The sequence below is a fragment of the Armigeres subalbatus genome, chromosome 2 (genome assembly GCF_024139115.2).
Source record: "Armigeres subalbatus isolate Guangzhou_Male chromosome 2, GZ_Asu_2, whole genome shotgun sequence".
Lineage (NCBI taxonomy): Eukaryota > Metazoa > Arthropoda > Insecta > Diptera > Culicidae > Armigeres > Armigeres subalbatus.
In genome coordinates this window covers 147,786,884-147,801,265 of record NC_085140.1, presented here as the reverse complement: position 1 = coordinate 147,801,265, position 14,382 = coordinate 147,786,884, and the positions used below count along the sequence as shown (strand labels likewise).

The following is a 14,382-nucleotide window of genomic DNA, read 5'->3' as shown; positions in this document are numbered from 1 at the left end:
TATTCAGAATTGTTGAGAAAGATTTTTAATAATTCTTAATGTTTCGAAAAGGTAAAGCAGATTTAAAAAACAAATGAATTAAATTAATTTTAAAAGAATAATCTGAAAAGAACCTAATCTCAATATTAGAATGTTCTTTAACGTTAATGACGCCCTTCATTTCATTGACGTTAAGGCGTGACCTGATTTTTGGGAAATACTTGCCTACCAAGTTAATAATTCCGTTCAATCCACTGATGAAATTGGCCAAATTTTAATGGCTCCGGAATAAACAGGATAGGAGGTTAACTCAGGAAGTGTGGGGATGGGTATGTCATGTAACTCTTACCCGACCCACTAAAACCAAAATCCTTTCGCCAGTCCATACCCCCGGTCCGTAATTATAGGCAATACATCAGGGGGGGGGGGACTATTAAGAACTCTCACGCCTATGCTAACGCACTTGACGTTAATACACACAACATCGACTTTAAGGGTGGTAACCTCACCACCCGTCGATCGCAAGCTATGATACCTAGTAACCTAGCGGTCCGTATCATAATCTCATGTTGGAGACGAGCACCCCGACAACAACCACCGCGCATGAACCGCAATGACCTCTATATCTACATACGGAGGTCCCCGCAGCCCACCCGCGACATGTTGGTTGTCGGGGTGAGCAAAGTGTTCACTGCATCACAGATGCCCTTACTGCATTCGTTGGTTTTGTTCAAGACGCCACCACCGCTGCAGTTTCGACATAATCTGTTGAGATGCTGTGTTCACCGCATTCCATATAACTTCCTCCCGGCAATCCTCTCGACGAGGTTGTGCGGGGTTGTATCCATACCGCTAACAAGCAGTATGGCATTGCGTTCTACCTCGAATCGCGGACATGCGAACATCACATGCTCTGCCCACTCTACCTCACCTACACATTTTAGACACTCCACAGAATCTGCGAAGCCAAACCTGTGTAGGTTTTTTTTAAAGCAACCATGTTCAGACAACACCTGTGTTAGGTGGAAGTTTACCTGACCATGTTTTCTATCGACCCAGTTGGACACATCCGGATCCAGTCTGTGGGTCCAACGACCTTTGACTGTGGTGTCCCATGCTCTTTGCCATTTGAGCAGCGAGGCTGCTCTTTTGACACGTCGCACTTGCACCGAGTCCCTTTTGTTGTAGCACTCACACATCTTCCTCTAGGAGTATGTCTATCGGCATCATCCCAGTTATAACGCACACCGCCTCATATGATATGGTGCGATATGCGCTCGCGACACGTAGGCACATCAGCCGGTGTACTCTGATCAGTTTCTTTACATTGTACTTGGCCTTTAGTGCTACGGCCCATGCCGATACGCCATAGCGGATGATAGACAATGCTACATCCGCTATCAACCTACACACCTGACTATGCACCGCCGATCTGTTGGACATCATTCGTGATAAAGATTTTATCGCCAATGAAGCCCACTGACATGCATAATCGACGTGGCTCGTGAAATTGAGCTTATCGTCGATCATCACGCACAGATGCTTAAGAGACCTCACGGAGTTAACTGTGCAGGTCTCTACTCGTATCCTCGCTTGCTGCAACCCATGTCGGTTATGCATCGCCACGACTTCCGTCTTGTGATGTGCAAGGAACAATCGCCTCGAGTTGAGCCATTCCTCCACTCTTCCAATCGCGTATGAAGCCTTCAGTTCGACTTCGTCAAGAGTGTCTCATGTTACTTCTAGCATTACGTCATCCGCGAAGCCTTCTATTTTCACACCGGCCGGGAGACTTAAGCGTAATACTCAGTTGTACATAATATTCCACAGAACCGGTCCGAGGATCGATCCCTGTGGAACACCGGAGACACTACGATCGACTTTTAACCAGCATCCGTGTCGTATATCAGCACTCTATTCCGAAAATAAATTTTCAGTATTCTGCACTGGTAATCCGGAACTCTCAATCGGTGCAGGGAGTCAGCTATAGCTGCCCAGCTAGCATAGTTAAACGCATTTTTTACATCAAGTGTAATCAATGAGCAGTATCTAATACCTCGCCTGTTCAAACCTCTCGCTATCTTGGCCGTATCCGTTACCGATCGAATTGCTTCAATGGTAGAACGGCCCTTACACGACTAGAGCGCAGAGGGTCAGTACGGTCTGTTTCAGATCCTTGCTATACTTGACGCGGTTATCCAGAAAGGACATGATTTCGTCCGATACGTCCGTAATCACCTCCATTGTATGGCCTCCGCTGTTCTCGTGGTTGGTCATCACCGTGTTTATGACCTTGGTCAGAGTGGGGCACTTCGTCTAGCAAAAGGGTCCTCCTTACCGCTAGACACCGCTCCACCGTCCATTTTTTTGTTTGTTCGAAGAGATCATTGCTGTTGGGCCCCCCTTGCGGCTTGTTACCAGCAGCATACTGTGGTAGTCGCATAGTCTACGCCTAGCGTATTTGACGCGACAAGCGACACTAATATTCAGAAGCATGTGCATTAGAGTTGGCATTTGATACAACAAAATAAAATAAAACGTAAAGAGGCACGGCCCAAATAAGATGCGGGAAACGTGAGTGGCACTCGAAAGGGAGCAATAAACACTCACAACAAAACCACGCTTGTGGTTAGCTGCAAAAATCTCAACTCTAGTGCACACACTTCTTAGATTAAGGGAGCGGCTGGACATCATCGTTGACCTGACCACCACTAAGAGAGAGAGAGTTCATTTTCTCGCCCTACAGCCGACGAGTGTCCTGCCTACATACATCGACCTACGAGTGACCGGCCAATATACATCGTCCTACCTAAGCAAACGAAAAACAGCGGCATTCGATTTTTGACCAAGTACAAAGATAGTCGAAAGGAGACAAAAGAGATCTGACGCGCGAAATCGGTCAGTTGAGTACAAATCGATTGTGACTCCAGGGATTTGTTAATCCAGGCGCAACTCGGGTGTTATCTAAATAGGAGAATCTAACGCAGGTGCTCGGTAAAGTCGTTCCGCAAAGTTAATATCACGGGAGTGCGTAGTGTGATATCCCATAAGCGGAAAATCAGAATAACAAACCTGCGCGGAGTGAACGAAAGTAGTACAGCCATTTTGGTGTTCGTTCGGGTCGGGTACCAGTTAAGAGACCACGAGGCCCAAAACTAGTGTTTTGAAGTGGAACGATGTAGCCACGGTTGACCTTGGCCTCCGCGGCATGAAGTGAGTCGAAAACGAGGTGGAGTACGGGGGAAGCGTTAGTGCGACTAAATGCCCGACGTCTGTGAACCGAATGTATGGACAAGAGCCCTAGTGTATGAGAAGGGGTTGCGCGGGTTGAAACCTGGCGGAGTATAGGCTGTATAAACGTAATGACCGAAAGTCGGAAGTTGTGAAATTCGCAACAGAAGAGGCAGAAGAAGCAGTAATCACCTATCGGCGCCGAAGGGGCAGCATGGTAGGAGGAAGAACGTAGGTTGGTGCAGGTGGTAGCATGCGGTAGCGGGGGTAGCCCAAGTAACACGGTTTGTCGTATGAAAGTAAAAAATACACTTTTCAAACATATAGGTTGATTTATGTTGGTATATAAACTTGTTTTATTACCTTTACACGACCGAAACAGCGCAAAAATTATTCACATTTTCAACATCTTTCAGTCACAAGAAGGTAATCGTAATACACTCACAAGACTAAAGTTAAGTTTAAATTAAGTATTTGTTGACACCGCGGTATATCTCAGTGTAGCAAACTATTACGGTAAGAGGAGCTCAGTTTGCATACCTCGTTGGTATTGCTGTATTTGGTCTATTCCACCTACTGATGCCTAGATGAAGAGGCAAAAAGCGGATATTCGTAGCAAAACAAATAGGCGGCACTAAAAGTAGTGCAAAGTAAGAATTGTACTTACATATAGACGATTAGCATGATTAGCAGGTCGTTTAGTGTCAATATTGGGGTTAGAAACCATTCATTGTAATTTAATTATACCATTGTTGAAGTGATGAATTCTAATAAAACCATATTATAGTTTAAGCTGCTACAATAGGAAAACGGCTGCTTTAAAAATTGGTTTATCCCGAACAGTATTCAATAACATTTTCTCAACATGATGTGATCTGTCAAATCGAGTACCAAAAAGAGTTGTTGACAATTTTTGCCAATCAAATTGAACAATAAACAAAACCGAATGAAAAAAGCATACATAAAATCAACTTCGAATTCCTATTTCTATAAAATTATTATAAAGACACATTCATGGAGTTTGAATTTTGTGTCGATGCATGAGTTTGAAATTTATGCGACTCATGATTCATCGTGCAACTTTTCATTTTACTTCTTCCAAATTCAAGCGCCGTTGATTGGAAAAATATATGCGCTATACCGTAAACATATAATTTAGAAATTCAAATGTAAACACATGTTTGAGTTAGCAATATGGCGTTTCCTCGATAAACGACAGAGTCGATAAAAAATATTCATAGCTGAGTTACGACAAGATGTTGAAATTAAGTCCATAATACTGATTTGAACTAAGCATACATCATAACTACACATCTTCTGTGTGAACAAATGTCAAAAAATGAAAATGTTATTTGTATGTTCGTGAAATCATCCTGACAACATGTTTTATGTTGTGAGAATGCAATACAAAACATCTTGAAAAACCAAACAAATGTTAAAATATGGCATGTTATCAGTAAGTTGTGAGAATGTAGTCCAAAACATCTTTTAAGATCAAACAGATGTATGTTTGGCAAACACCTTTTCACAGCTTTTTTCAAACATAAAATGTTTTCTATTTCATCTTTTTAACCGTCCTACAACAAGTCTGTTAGGTCTCCGCTAGAAAAGATGTTTTTGGTGTTACTTGGGAGGAGTATAGTGGACGCGGATGGAGTGTTGCTGGTGGCCCCAACGGTGAAGTGCACGTGCAAACAATTGTAAAACTCTAATTAAGGGAAAATCTGAATAATAAGAGAAAGCATGAAAGAACTAAAAGGTGTTTAGTTTAATTTACGAAACGTCTACAGTCAACCACAAAACAATGTAAGCGAGAGAGAGAGAGAAAGAGAGCTGGTAAGTAAGCCAAATTGTAGTTCATGTTCTTGTCATCCTTTAAGAGTGGCTTAATACTGGTAACAGGCTGTTGTCGAATCCAGAGCCAGATCAGCGCTAGTCAGGAAGGAGCATCTGAGCCTACCCCACGCAGTTTGACAACTGGGTGCCAGGATTGTATCGCGTGCTGCAAGGCCCGCCACGGTTTTATGGGACGAAAGGCAACCTGACAATTAGCCCATTCGCCGTTGGTTGGTGCCACCCAGCCTTACTAAGAGAATAGAATGTCCAGACTACCAGCGCTTCACAGTATGGCAATATTCAAATCAGAGTCCAGTAACATGCAGGCAGTATGCCATAATCAGGATCTTACTGGCATCGATCCTGATGTGCCAATGGTACTCCCTGGGCTTGTGCTTTTGATGCGGCACACAGTCGCTTCGATGGAGTCTGTATACGGACACTTGTGATTTTTTGGGAGGGATTTAGCAGAGCCCACTGCTAAGCCCCACCACATCCTAGGCAGTTCTCCCTGACTCGCAGACAGCTGTTAATAACTGTGGAAGTGCTTAAGTGAACACTAAGCTGCGAGGCGGCTCTGTCCTAGTGTGGGTATGTAATGTCAATAAGAAGAAGAAGAAGAAGACTATCGGTACCACAACCCTTCTTCTTCTTATTGGCATTACATCCCCACACTGGGACAGCGCCGCCTCGCAGCTTAGTATTCATTGAGCACTTCCACAGTTATTAACTGCGAGGTTTCTAAGCCAGGTTACCATTTTTGCATTCGTATATCATGAGGCTAGCACGATGATACTTTTATGCCCAGGGAAGTCGAGACAATTTCCAATCCGAAAATTGCCTAGACCGGCACCGGGAATCGAACCCAGCCACCCTCAGCATGGTCTTGCTTTGTAGCCGCACGTCTTACCGCACGGCTAAGGAGGGCCCCGTACCACAACCCTATAATCAATGAAAAATTTGTAGAATAAAAAGCTCAATATTGTCTTACTAATAGGAGTGTATTCAATTAGGACAAGGGATACGGCCATGCTTTATTTTTATATTAGACTTGTCTCGCTTCAGAGTTGCAATAGTGGATGGAATCTTTTCTGTATCAATTGCAAATCGTCAAATCTTTTGTCTGCGGCTGTCCTTACTAAGAAGGGTTGTTGGATAGCTCTGTTATCGATGACGTTTTACCAATATTTCAATTTAGGGAATAATAGTTAGCATTTCTGCATTGTCAATAATAGTATATTTGTATCATTCGTATTTTAGTAAATCTCGAGTTAAACTTGATGTTGACCAACAAACGAGAATTACCCTCATTTTTATGTGCTTTTTCAACGAAAACTTTCCTATCTGTGTTCCTATTCTTCGTCGAGATTTTTCACATGAGTGCTAATAGGTAAATAGCAGGGTTGTTAACGTTAATAAACGATTAACGCCGTTTCGTTAATCCGTTAACGTTAATTTTAACGATCAACGATATTTTCGTTAACCTTTATGAAACGTTAATCAACGATAACGGTAACGCTCTCCGTTAATTAAACGTTAACGGCTGCGTTATTTTACACGTTAATTAGCTGTTAGAACTCAATTTTCAATGAAAACTGCGACTTTTGCAGATTTTGTTCTTTTACTGGCAAGAGTTTTTATTTGTCAACATATGCAAAATTTGGACATTAGGCTATTTAATATACAAAAGAATTTTACAAATAAATTTAAGATCATGTAAAATTTGCATTCCAATAATAGAACAACATTATTCATCTACCTTCGTTAGTCAGATGACGGTAGTTTGTCACAAGATAACAAAGTATTTTAAAAGGGACTAGGAGACCCGTCGATTTTTGTTTCGCCTAAAATTGATTTATTCTCTGATTAGTTCTCGAGATATGCAGAAATTACTGTTTCATTTGTATGGGAGCACCCCTTTCCAAGGGGGAGGGGTCTCGTACCATCTTAAGAAGCTTCCCCGGTCCCAAAAACCTCTGCATACAAATTTTTGAGCTGATCGGTTCTATAAGAGTCTATAAGAGTCAGACAAACAGAAATTCAGATTTTATCAAATTATCAATATTATTAACTCATAAACCCGGATTTTGTATTTAATGTAAGATGTAACCATCAAACTGTATTCATGACATATCGATATACCTAGTGAAAGATCTTTTTCGCTTAGTATTTTCAATGAATGGAATAAACTGTTACACTTTTCTCATATTCATGTATTTCGCAGAACTGTATTGTATTTTCATTTCTAGAAGTTGTCAAGTTTGGTATCCATGAATGCATCTAACACCAGCAGCCTACACCTATGTTTTAGCTGCTCGCATATTGAGTGAGCTCCTGAAGGTGTACAAGTTGTCATTTGATTAGTTCCAATCGCAAGTTATTTTTCCATGATAAACCTTGATCTGACTTGAATGGGAATATTAATAAGACTGTCATTGGCTTTTCGGTGGTGAACTATGATTGAAAGTGAAAAAAATTATGACCCATGGATACCGCATTGGCTTAGAAACGTCCTGATTGTTTATTGGGCAGGAGCTAAGGAGAAAAAGTAACGAGCAGATTACCGATGTCCGTTGACGTTGAATCAACGCATCCCGGTAACGTTAACGTTACAATCCAAGTAGTTCAACGCTACGCCGTTGACGTTGAACCAAAAGAAAATTAACGACAACGGCGTTAATCGTTGATTAACGTTAACAACCCTGGTAAATAGTATGGTTTTGGTGATAATCGAAGTGCATTAGTTTAAAAAATTTAAATAATATTGTTCATTAGATAAAGCAGAAACCGAAAGCGAGCAACATCACTTACACAGATGTTACCCCAATAGTGCTATAAGGTGATATTGACATCATAGACTACAGCGCGGTTTTTATTACCTTCTCCGTACTAACTCCAGAAGCATAACTGGCAAGCTGGTAGAGCTGGCTCATCCGACCTAACCTCTTGGTTCTACAGAAAAAATATACCGGTGATCAAGTTTTACTTTACTCTGAAGACCCAGATATCCAAAATCTTGGGATGATTTCGCGAATACTAGATTCTGAAGATTCTTCTTAACGTTCTTGAATTCAACCCACGGTCTACCACATCGACCAAGGCTTTTGCAATGTCCTCAATATCGGTATAGGGCCATTCCGATACAATAAGAATAACCGCATCATGTGAACCCGATTTTTCCGAATACGAGATGTTCAATGCTCTACAAAATGTTCTCGAGTTAAGCTCAAGGTCTATGCCATATTCGGTTCAATAAATTTATGTGCATCATGGCAAATGGGTTTAAACCCATTTTCCTTGAATACGAGATGTTCAAGGCACTCCAAAAAGTTTTCGAGTTCAACCCATGGTATCGACATTAATTATTATATCGAACAATCATAGCTCCAGGAAGTTTTGAAGGACCTAAACGTGCCTATGGTACAGTCGACCCTCCATAAGTCGCTAATGAAAGAACCATTGACTCAAGCATATATCAAGTGACATTTTACAACACTGCATCAGAGTAAACGAGAAAATATTTTTAGTATGGCATAATTTTAGTGTAATGGGTGAAATTCTATTAGCTCTATGGACTTGCTGGGATGTTGATCAATTCACATATCAAGGTTGTAAATATTCAACAGGATAAAGGTGATGTTTTTTTTCTCATTTTTTTTCTCTTCCTTCCGTTGAAATCGATCTCACACAGGCGGGGTCAAGCTGTCAAATGTTTGTTGCCACCAATCAAGCGAATGCTTCACAAAAATTCATGAGATTGACCTTACACCCAACCGGCGGTTGTTAGATTTTCTAACAATTTTGTATAAGAATCTAGCAAAACCTGTATAAGAGCTGGGCATATGCGAAATTGTTAGATTCTTATACAAAAAAATGTAAGAAAAGCTTACAAGCTTACAGGACTTGGTTAATCAGGTCAGAGTTCGGATTTCGCAACCACAATCACAGTTTTCTGTACCAACCACTTTATCCGGAGAAATTACAGTGTGATAAACTCCGACACCAGCGATGCACAGTGGCTAAAATCGTGGTTTAAGCGCGTTTATTTAATAGTACCTTTATTATGTGATTTAGCGTTATTCCCAATTTACAACATGCAAGGTATATGTCTTCACGAGAGTTGTAGCAAAAGTTCCCCTGAAAAACTTCGTCGAAGACACCAAGTTCGTAATTTCATTACTTTTGGAGATTTATTGATTTTTATGTCAACAAGCTTTGAACATGTTCGACGTATAAGCATACAAACATATGGAGACGCATGGTGCGCTGATTCATTAAATCCTTGTGATGGGAGATTTATTTTGCTTTGCATAGTATGGAATGTTTTTTGATGAAACATTCCTTACATTTGCTTACAACTCTACAGTTCAGGTTGTACTTTGTTATGCGTATGAGATTGACTGCCACAATTTGTCAGTTACAGTTAAATCAAATATGACTAAAATATCAAATAAAACTGTTATTACGCATTGCAAGAAAAATTGAGAATCCTGGAAAATTCAAAGCGCCTCCAATTAATATTTTCCGGGTTTTGATCAAAGGCGGCTAATGTTAATTTGTGATGTTTTGTTTATATTTATATTTATGACATTGGCATGTAAGTATAATCAAAAGAAAAACAAGGACGAAAGATTATGCCCTAGAGGCTCAATAATTCTTCCTTCAGTCATTGGGAGTTGTGGAACTTGCTTAGAATGTGGTGGGGTTTTAACAGCGAGCTCTGGTGAACTTCGCTGAAAAGCTGCTCTATCAGCCTACCAAAACGATCGTTCGCCACTCGTAGCGCACTAGCCTCATAGTGTTTTGGTAATGTGATCAGCAAGCGTCCTGCGAAACGCGGGACGCCTATCCGAATTGCGTTACTGGCTTGCAAATGGATACTCAAGTGCATTTCGCATAGATTTTGGTCCAAAAAAAATTGGAAGAATATTTGTAAGGCTGTATGAATTGCAATAAATTTGAAAAACGAAGTTAAAAAAATTCAAATGGTCACATCATGTTTGGGTGGAACTCCGTATAGGCCCGACACAGCCTCCCAGCGATAAAGAAAGTCTGTCCAGATTCAGTTAGCCGCCGATAAAACCAATCATTAGGAACAAAATGTTCTAGGACATGGAACCTCGCATGAAACTACATGACATTCTTCTAAATTTTATGAATATTTCTCAATGGCTTGAGCACTGAATCACTACATAAATATGTATTATGGACCAATCCTATACATTTCGAGTAAGTTGACACCGACAGGGTGCTGATAATTAATCCTTACGTGTCTTGTACTCGTGTAGGCACGCTATTCAACTTTTTGAGCTACATGACAGTTGTTTTGTTATCATTTTCAATCCAACGCACACTATGTATGAATTGTTCTATGCGGGGATTGCCCTCTGCGCGTTATTTCCGCGAAGCTATCCAAATTTTTCTTTTTTCCCGTAATACAACTCTTTTATTTTTCAAGTTCTTAAGTCGCAATAACCACCAAACGGCGTATTAAAATATTATCTGAAACTTTCTAGAGCATAGCATTAGCATTAGCATTAGCATCAGCATTGTTATGGTATAATTCGTAGATTGGACACTAGTGATGCTCATGTTTTACTTTTGAGATCCTTATCTAGAATGCTATCAGAAATCAAGAAGGGGAGTGGTCCTTGATTCCAGTCTTAAACAAAAATAACAAAAGCATGAGGATGCTTATCTGATACTTTGTAGAACATGCCAAAAATGTGGTAATGAAAATGAAAAGATATGATGAAACCCCATTTTGAAGGGTTTGGCAGCATAAAACGTAAAAAATCTCCAAAAGTAACGGAATCACGAACTTTGTGTCTTCGACAAAGTTTTTCAGGAGATCTTTTGCTACAACTTTTATGAAGAATCATACCATATATGTTGTGGAGTGGAAAAAATAACAGGAGAACATTAAAAAATTGCACTCCGCTGTTTGGATCAATCCTGGGTTTTTATTCATATGAGTGAGAAATCCGAAGCATAAATAAGGTATATATATCGTATATTCTGAACTACAGGGCGTTCTGGAGAATTAAAAGGTTTCTTTTGTACATTACAGACTAATCAGAGGTTCAATCGTGAGATATCACGAAAAAGGATCTTTCGCATAACACGTTTTGGTTGAAAATTGGAAATGAGGCCTCCTACAGTTTTCCTCCGAGAGACTTCATGAGATGTACGAAGTTTATTCGTGAAAAATGAGTTTTCGCATGACACTTGTTGGTCTGCCAATAGAAATGTGCACCGGGCACTCTTTAATGTTTCGAAAGCAGCAGACTCATTAAAAGTTTATTCTTGAGCAATCATTAAGAACTAGGTGTCGTATGACACGTTTCGATCTGCCAAAAGAATTCAGAAGATCTAGACCACAGATCTCGTCAATTCAATTGAATATAATCGTTTTTTTTAATTTACTCCTCTGTATTATGAAGACATGATTATTTTGCCGGATTTGTATAGTAGTTTTCTATTAGCTTGCTTTAGAAGGCATTTTACCAACCCATATTTTTTAACAAAATCATGTAAGCCCTAAATGGATCCAAAAAAATTGGTTTTAATTTCATCGATGACATTAATTCGGTTTTATAACATAGTTGAAAAGTAAATCGCTAACGATCTTGAGGATCGTTATAAAACTATAATTTCACATTCATAGTTAGACCACCTTTTTGTTGTATTGCAGTTCGATATTAGTTTCGTTCTGGATGTGAATGCGATCATTGCATTTTGCCCAACCGGTAACAGTTTCTGAACATGACCATCCATTCATCACAGCAAATGCCGATGTCGTATATTCTTGTTAGTGTTTATCGTTATATGTCCATTTTGTTGTCGACCAAACTGAAACAATGCTTTGAAATTACAAACGTGATTACATATTCATACCAAACTAACCACACCGACACACAGCTCCGTAATAACGTTATCAATTTTCAAACATTTTTCCTCATTCCATTTTTGCAGCCAACACGCACAGCCTGGATGACTTCATCTGCATGAAGCCCGGCAAAGGCCCCGGCAGCGTGTACGACCTGCTGCATTTCGTGCAACAGTTTTACAAACCACCCGACAGGAATATCACCAAAACGCAGAACTAAATTACGCTTACGGTAGGCGGCAACGGTGTGCTCGGTGACAGTGGCTGCCTCACTCACTATTTGCCGTTCCTGCTCCTGTTTCTACCGCTGCTGTTGTTGTTGCCGCCGCTGCTGCAGATGCTACTGGTCCCATCGTCGTTTCTGTTGGCCATCGGTTCCGTTACCGCTACTGTCACCGCCGCTGCTGGTGCAATGTGTAATAATTATGAGCAGGTATTTGTTACAGTGGTGGACGTTTTCATCGTCGGTGGTAGCTTCAATAATTCACGTGGGTTCCACGGTGCGGTGATTGAACGGTAGTACTCGATCGAGATGGAAAATGACCAGCAACCACTGGCGGTCTGTATGGTGCATCATCAGTTTTGTTTTTGTTTTCGAGGAACTTGAGGAATATGGAGGTAGATTTTATCACCGAGGAGTCGTAGTGTAGAATGAATAACAATTTATAGTTTATTAGAGTTTTTTTTTGTTATCGTACAATATGGACTGAAGAATCTTATTTGGATTGTTTATGAGCAAAATATTAAAAAAAATACTGTCATACTAATGATTATTAATTTAAATTAAGTCATACAAACAATTCAACTGCTTTCAACAAACATTTTATGGGTAGGCTAATAGTAATCAAAAGATGACCCAGAGATACATTTTAAAGTTTATGTAATTTTATTTAAAATGGTATGGAATGATATCTTCTTCCTCAAATTTACTTGCCCTGGTATTTTAATTTTATTCAGTATCAGCGCTAGCTATGCCCTTGCAGGTTATTATTAAAAGATAATAATTCGTTCAAGTATAGTGGATTATGTTACTTGAGTCGAGGAATGTCTTTGCATCTGCACAATAAGTGCAGTAACGTTACGAGTAATAATTAGCAGCATTATTTGTTTTTTGTCTATTTTCATGTTAAATTAATTTACATTTGAGACACTTTATCCCAAGATTGTACGATAATGAAGAAATATGAAAGAATGTAATAACAGCAACTACGTAGAAAACACAATTTAAAATTTTTATGGAAAATCTAATTCAATGTATGCGCGTCCAAACAACAAGACATACATATATATAAAGACATATGGTTTTAGTGTTATTAATTACTTATTACGCTATAGAGATACTAAAAAGAACAGAAGGGTGAATTTTCAACTCATAGCAGCTGTTGAAAATCGAGAAATAGATATTATACAAGTTAGATAATAAATATTAGATCAACAAACACGATTGTTGCATTTATATTAAAAAAGAATAAAACTCGAAGAGCTAATTATTTGTTGAACTACAACTAAACGGAAGAGAATGAATTGAATTACGAACAGATCACCTTTTTCATCTATTTATGCACAAAACTTTACATAATGTGATTAAAGCTACCATGGAGAATAACACGGCGACAGACGAAAGCTACACTTCAACAAAAAAGATATCTGCACGAAGCATTTTCCGCGAAGATGAAAAGAAAATGCCGGGTAATCAGATACATAAGTGAAGAACTGTTCTAAACATAGGCACTATATGGAACAAACATCATCATCAAGGACGTAAGGAATCGTAAACTTTTCTTCTACACTACGCAAACAACATTGTGATATTAGTTAACTAATTGAAGTCGATAAAGTTTTCTTCCCCATTTTGTTTTCCTTTCCTATAACTTGACGTGTTTTACAATCGTTAGGGGCACCATGTTGGAAAATGTCTTACCGGTAGTATACGGGTTTTTTGTTTAGCTGTGTTCATTAGGGTCTCGTGCCACCGCATAGGTCGTTTCGCACTTCAAAGCAGGGTCGTTTGTATACATTTTTCAATAGGTTTGATACGCGCAGACAGCACGCGATGTGGTCGATGTACGTGAAATGTGCACGTTGTTGTTGTATCGAGGGTATTAATTCGAAACAATGCCCGAAAAATAAAAAGGCAGGGCTATTCAGCGGTCAAGTTACAGTGAGTTACCCATCTTGTGTTGAATGATTTCTTGATGTCCAAATTGAGCTGTTATAAGCTTCCCCTTCCAGAAAAAAAATACAAGATTAGGAATTAATAAAATAGCATATGCTCCGTTCTCATAGGTTGTATACTATTTCGCCGAAAAACATGTCGCGGATTTTTTTTTCACGGTATGATATTCCTCGGACTGTACCAATTCTCTGAAACACATTTCGAGGAATGCACCTGTTTTCCGAAAGACATTTCGCGGAATGTACTTTTTCACTGAAATTCATTCCGCGAA

The 14,382-nt window shown here is 39.6% G+C and overlaps 1 protein-coding gene across 18 annotated transcripts in view; it reads left to right on the top strand.

Moving 5' to 3' along the window:
* LOC134210982 (protein N-terminal glutamine amidohydrolase) overlaps window positions 1–13,422 on the top strand; it is a 161,762-nt gene extending 148,340 nt beyond the window's left edge. For all 18 annotated transcript variants that reach the window (XM_062687477.1, XM_062687474.1, XM_062687472.1 and 15 more), the window contains one exon: window positions 12,022–13,422. In XM_062687477.1, the coding sequence (XP_062543461.1) occupies window positions 12,022–12,155 (134 nt within the window). In that variant the 3' untranslated portion in view covers window positions 12,156–13,422. The remainder of the gene's footprint in view (window positions 1–12,021) is intronic.
* The last annotated feature ends 960 nt before the right edge of the window (window positions 13,423–14,382 follow it).